This window comes from Serpula lacrymans (assembly GCF_000218685.1).
Source record: "Serpula lacrymans var. lacrymans S7.9 unplaced genomic scaffold SERLAscaffold_38, whole genome shotgun sequence".
Classification (NCBI taxonomy): domain Eukaryota; kingdom Fungi; phylum Basidiomycota; class Agaricomycetes; order Boletales; family Serpulaceae; genus Serpula; species Serpula lacrymans.
Window position 1 is genome coordinate 1 of NW_006763322.1, and position 6,588 is coordinate 6,588.

Sequence of the window (6,588 nt, forward strand, 5' to 3'; positions counted from 1 at the left end):
CCTTCTAAATTGACCACGGGGACCCCGCCGGTTTCTTTTTTTTCAGCAGAACATTCATTTACAGTGCAATTATTTTTGATTTTTGAATCATTTTTATGGACACATATTTTTTTAGAATGCCTGACTGACAATAAAGGAACTGTGTTGATACTGATAGTGTTTTGCCTTGCCCTTTTTTTACTGCATCTTCCCATGACATCATGATTTTCTTGCTCTCTTTTTGCTATTGGACTTTACTTTATGGCTGTACAAACCTGTGACATTACTCACAGCATTCATTGTTCTATCCCTTTCTTTCCCTTATTTTGATGATCTTATCCTGTAGCAACTATGCAGGATTTGTCAGCGTACATTCCTTCCTTCATGTTCTTTCTCATTCTTTTTGCGCAGCTATACTGTGCATAGCCTACCTTTCTTTTCACTATATAAACCCCTGTATTTTACCTTGTAAAAACAACAAAGATATCCAATCCAGACTTCTTCTCTACTCTCAAGTTCACTACTCTGCTACTTGTGATCCAGTGTGGTCACAACACTTCCCACTTCTACCACTGTCAACTGCTGTCATCGTCACTTCCCACTTTTGAAGTCATTGTCATCCCTTTCAGTTGGGGTCCTTCTGAGCACTACAGTTTGTGCGTCAGGAGCCTGCTATCACTGGGAACCTCGTCATATTGTCATTCTCAAACCTACCTTGTGCCACAATTAGCAAGGTAGTGCTTGTCTATACTCGCCACAACGCCCCCTATCTTTCTATATTCCAACTATCCCTCCTCCTCAAAACCCACACCCATACATCTCTGGGTTTTACTTTGAAGGATCTTTATACGTACCACCCCACGAACAACCAGACCACTCCACTGTTCTAGGAGGCAAAGCCCATAAACAAGTTCCGTGGAATCTGGGAGGATTGTGTGTTAGTTTGTTTTGTGTGTGGTTTTCTAACAGCAGTTCTCATCATCGACAGCGTCATCCACATCAATATTGGGTGCAGGTGTAGGCTTTGTGGAGTTGGAGGGCAGAAAATGGGCTCGAAAGAAAGCTGCAGATGATCTAGGAATCTGCAGGACAAAGGTAAGCATCAATTTGGACCATGTTACTGACGAGTTTCTGACTTTTTCATCTGCTGTGTCACGATCCCTAGCTTTTTTTGCATCATACTGTTTCTTTCTCTTTGACTGCCCATTGTATCTAAGTGACCTGCTGGACTCGGCTACCCTCCAGTCTGTAACCGTGTGCTTTTTCATCAAGTTCAAGAACACTGTCTCTTTGGGTTCAGGTCTTTCGGCTTCCTTCATCTGCTCCAAAAAATCAATCTCCTCCTGCATTTGGAGATCCAGGCTATCTCTCAACTCTTTCCCGTTCATCTCTGATAGCAGATCATCCAAGTGATACCCGACTTCTTCATCTTCGGAGTTGGAGATTGTGATGATATTCTGAGACCAATGAACTCATGGGTTTGAGTGGGAGATATAGGAGCAGAATCTGGGGGAGTAGCTGGAGCAGATGCAGATACATTGGGTTGAGAACTCAATGAAGGCAAGGGTGCATAAGAGTCTCGTGGGTGTTGGGATGCCCGAGCATTAGCAACACGGATTCTGAGGTTTCTCACAAGTTTTCTACCCCTAGCCATATGTAAACAGCAAAGGTATATTGTGCAGACCAAAGTAAAAGGATATATCAATGAGAAATTGTGTGCCCTGCCAATTAAAAGTTTTGACCTCAATTTTGCATGTCACGTGACTAAAGGCCCTGTGTACAAAGTTGGTGACCTCTAGTCAGAGTGCACCCCAGTAGCTCTCCTTCCTCAATGTCTGTTCTTTCATCTGCCAACATCTTTTTTTCTACCCATTCTGTCCTCAGGGCAGCTACTGCTCCACTTGTCATATAAGATGGTGCAAAATTGACCTTGTTAACTTTTATTGCAAGATATTCTGGGTTAGCCCCAAAATGAAGCTGTAGGGATTTGAAGAAGTTCCGGAACTTCTTCTTATTTCAGTCATATGGCTCTGGTTTAGTTAATGTGGTTTTCCGATACCCTGCTCCTTTTTCTGCGGGCCGGGCCATCTGTTGCTGCTGCACAGTGAGCCTTTTTTGCAAGCTGGCAACTTCTTCGTCTTTTTGTAGGAATCTTTGCTCCCACTCTGCACTGTTGTCTTGAATTGCCAAATTCACGGCCATTTGTATCATTAATTCTAAATTTTCCATCCGCCAGAATTCTGGTGTTGGTGATGGTTCTCTTTACAGAGTAGCTGGTAATGCATCTGCTAAGTCCTGCATTTCCAGTCCTGGTGTTGATGGGGATAGTATGTGTGGGTCTGTTTTTTTCCAGGTGTTGTACAATATTGTCAAAGGAGAGCTCTGGTGTGAAGTATCTTGTTTTACGAATGCAAAAGGTATGCAATATATGGTTCCCCAATTAATAAGATTGGATCTATGTAACAACCAAGAGTTAGTTACTCTGGCGCACACAGGAACACACTATAAAGGTAGTGGAAGATGGGGAGTGGGTACCCCTTGGGCTGCAGTGAGTTAGCTGGTATACAACAGGAGGACTCGCTGAGGAGTCTCCTGGATCTATTGGGGTATATATACTACTACAGGTTGTTTGTACATGTGTACTATACAGTTGATGAAGGCAGTGGCTTGATGATGTCATAGGGCCTAGCCCGTATGGCCAGCTCCACTGTGTGAGAGAGTTAAGTCTAAAATAAGAGGAAGGCAACGCGGCGCGAGAAAGGGAAATGCTGCGTGGCAATTAAGGTATAAAGTTAAAGCGGAGAAATAAAAAGAAAAGGAGATGTCCGGAAATTGTGTTATCGTAACAATCTACACATCATATAGCAAGTTCCTTTTCTCTATTGTTTCTCTTTTTGGTAAAGGGTTCCTCTTCTGTCCCCTACTACTGTGTACGTAAAGGTAACTAATAAAACTATGGTAAAATGTATTCATAATAAGTCTGGGTCCAAACAGTTATCCAGATGTAACCGGCTTATTAAGCTCTCAGTTCCTCCCCAACTGGCGGACGCAAGTGCACAACCTGGTAAGGGGTATGCAAAATGGAAAGGTAGGTAAAAATGTAGCTAATAAAATTGTAATGATTCCATGTTGTTACAATCTCTAAGTATTGGGTTATAGGGGCGGATGATAGCTGAGAGGGGGATTGTCTCAAAAAATGAGGATGGGGTGTTTTGGATGAAGGTGGTGATGGTGTTGATTGGTGAGGATGGAACATTGGGACAAGTGAGTTCAAAGTAAAGTTTTAGTGTGATGAATAGGATGAAGGTAATGGTCGGGAATAGGATGATGATTAGGATAGTCTTTGTTTTGATCATTCACCAGGTGCCTTGTTATGAGCTTTTGATTATATAACAACCTATACCCTATACCGAGTTAATGGAGGTATAACTTATCAATCTCAAGCAAGTGGTTTTAAGGCAAAGGTATATAGATGAAATCAAAAGCTAGGGTATGTACATGCAGATGTGGCTACTTATATATATGTAGGCATGTGTCAGCCTTGAGGCACTGACTGATGTACATGAGGTTGCAGCATGGTGCTTGGTAAGTAATCATGTGACTTAAAGTCACATGATGAGATAAGATAAGATAGATAAGACCAAGTGATTAGATAAGGAGAGATAAGATGCCTGACTTGATTGTTTGGAGAGATATTGGTATGATCAGTTGACTGAGACTGATGGGCTCCACTAGCTGCAGGAGCTAATACTGCAGGCTGTAGAGGATGGCCCCTTATTTTCATTTCATTTTCTTTTTTGCACTGTCTTCAATCTTTTTTTTACCCATTCATTTTCATTTTCTCATCTATGGGTGATTGCACTGATGAATACAATGTCCCCAGTTCTCCTGTGGCCATTGCTAAATGTGTGGGATGATGATGAACCCATACTTCATACATTTGCGGATGACTTGGAATCTTTCTTCTGGGTGATATTATGCGTGTTGTTGAGCATTGGCGCCGAGTGTAATAGTTTAACAGGTAAAGAGAGAAAATGGCTCCTTGCAATACTCACCACAGACGACCCTTGCATAAGTGGACACGTTAAAGGATCCACGCTGTGGATGCTGGAGACCTCAGTCCTGAGAGCAAAACACAAACTTTCCCCTGTTTTCAAGATTTTTTTACCCTTTTTCACAGACATCATACCGCTCATGAACAAGGCTACGATGGCTGTTGATGAGCTCAATTCAGACAACTTGGTTGAATCTCTAATGACACTCGGAGACATTTTTTACAAGATGTGGTTTAAAGCTTTTCCATGCTCACTTATACCTTTCACAAGCCCAACACCCATCCCACCTGAGTCCCAAAACCAGGAAAATACAAGCCCTTGCACTAGCCTCATTACTGAAACTCTCACTTCAAGCTCTGCTTAAAAGGGACCTGCTGAAAACCTGACTCAGTTTGCAGAAAAAGCCATTTGACATGTTCAACTAAAACCTGCATGCTGTTTACAGGTGCTTGCTTGTGCACACCTTTCCCCTGTGGAGCGGCAGATTGCACTTGCAGAGTATCAAGATGAACTCCAACCCCTAGACATTGTATTCACAATGCCTGACAGCATGAAGGTAAGCTTGTTTTACTCCTCTTTTGTTTACCATACCCAGCATGTGCTTCAGATGTATATTGACAAAAACTCATTCATAACAATTATCTGCCCGACTTTAAGTGCCTATAAGAAGAACAATGGGCAAGATAGATTATTAATGGTAAAAAATTCATCCCTTATCCTTCAAGATTCAGTGCTCAAAATGACCTGCAGGATAAAGTTGAGAAACAATACCCAGCTGCAACATCAAGTGCAAGTCAGGGTGAGTCAATTGCAAAGTGCGTGAAAGACAAACTCACTGACCACCATTTTGATATCAAGGCTGAGGAACGTCACATTCGAAGTCTATTCCATAGCATTATTATCTCACATCACGCTGGCTCAATCAGATCACAAACTCAATTGGAAAAGAAGATCCTACCTACAGCAATAAGAATGTTGAGGCACTCGACATCCTTGCACTATCCCATAAGATACTAAAACTCAAATTCTATGGTAAAAGTCTCACCATCAATTGAAATGATAGCAAGGTTTGCATTCTTGGTGCATCCACAGTATTATCTTTCTTTTGATATTAGACTTTCTCATACTTTGAGGCTTTTAGCGATATGTTCTTGTCAAGTTTGGATCCAGTTCAAAGTATTGGAATCAGGTTGACACTCACTGGGTGCATAGTCAAATATATACATGAGAAAAATCTGGAAAAAAAACTTGAAAACGAAAATACTTTTTTCAAAATATTTCTCACATAACTATTTTTCTTTTCAAATGGATGGCTCTTTGCATCATCCAAATGGTGAACACTTTTGGTGAACACTTCCATTTGAAAAACAAAAAAAAATTATGGGAGAAATATCTTGAAAAAAGTATTTTTGTTTTCAAGCTTTTTTTCCAGATTTTTCTCATGTATATATTTGGCTATGCACCCAGTGACTGAGCTTCAGAAAATCTGGGAGAGACACCACAAAGACGCTCACAAGATTCACAAATATGTATTCACTTGTTCATTTCTCATTGCTTGCTAATAAACTTATCACACAGAGTCTTCAAGTCAATTTTAGACAATGGGGAAGTCACCTTAGGCAGAACTTTGAGGAGGCTCTCAGGATCTTTCAGAAGGGGTTTTTATGTCATGAGAAATAGGTCTCAGAGACCCACCATCCCTCCAGCCTCTGTAGTCCCCAGTAGCAATTGGATTACTATACTTGGCATATAGCCAAAATCATTGCTGAGAGCCTCTTCAGAGGTTTAATCTATAATTTCTAAAATATTGACACTCCTTGTGCACTCCCTGAAAGCCTCTTTTGTACTATTTGTATGCTTGTATGCTCTTTGAGAGCCTCTGTGGGAGCCTCCCCATCAAAGGAATGTTCCAGAAGAATGTCCCAAATATGGATATAAATCATCCCTTTATGGTAAACTTCTGTATATTTCCATCATGTAAGAAGCTCCTGTTGCGTTATATATCATGCATTATTTCACTTTTTATGTTATTTTTGCAGTGATATCCTCATATGTTTCAGGATACATGATAAGGGTATACCTACCCATAATTATGGTGTTGTAATTGTTTAGACACACTTATGTGTTGTCTGGGAAGGCCTGCATATCTTTCAAAGGCTCCCAGAGCATCTGTATGTCTAATTCTAGGTCAGATGTCAATTTATGCATAATTGCAAACATACTGTGAGATCTCTCAGATATATCCTGCCAATCATGGTGTCCAATCAAGCCCGTTTATGCTTGGGAACAATTTCCATCACTACAGCAAGCTTCCATGAGCTAATTCTCCCTCAGAAATTGGAAAACAAACATATGTTTATAAGTAAAAAAAACATAACATTGGATTTTACAATCTATTCCCAATGTGAATTGATCCTATATTCAATGAGAATAGTAGTTAGTATGTTGGCTCCACATGCTTTACATAAATTAGCCTGAGAAATATCAAGTAGGGCAGTAAATAGATTTGTTTTAAAATAGGGGTTATATCAGCATATCCAAAAGCAAATATGTT

General features: G+C 40.6%; 2 protein-coding genes across 2 annotated transcripts; one reads left to right on the forward strand and one right to left on the reverse strand.

Annotated features, from left to right (window-relative positions):
- Positions 1-941: 941 nt before the first annotated feature.
- On the reverse strand, positions 942-1,633 carry SERLADRAFT_444204 (uncharacterized protein; the record flags this gene model as incomplete). Its single annotated transcript, XM_007324830.1, has 3 exons — positions 942-1,061; positions 1,116-1,369; positions 1,396-1,633. The coding sequence occupies 3 exons, from the start codon at positions 1,631-1,633 to the stop codon at positions 942-944; spliced, it is 612 nt and encodes a 203-aa protein (XP_007324892.1).
- A 2,219-nt stretch (positions 1,634-3,852) lies between these two features.
- On the forward strand, positions 3,853-4,325 carry SERLADRAFT_375180 (uncharacterized protein; the record flags this gene model as incomplete). The annotated part of the gene is made up of 2 exons (XM_007324831.1): positions 3,853-4,221; positions 4,305-4,325. The coding sequence occupies 2 exons, from the start codon at positions 3,853-3,855 to the stop codon at positions 4,323-4,325; spliced, it is 390 nt and encodes a 129-aa protein (XP_007324893.1).
- Positions 4,326-6,588: the final 2,263 nt, after the last annotated feature.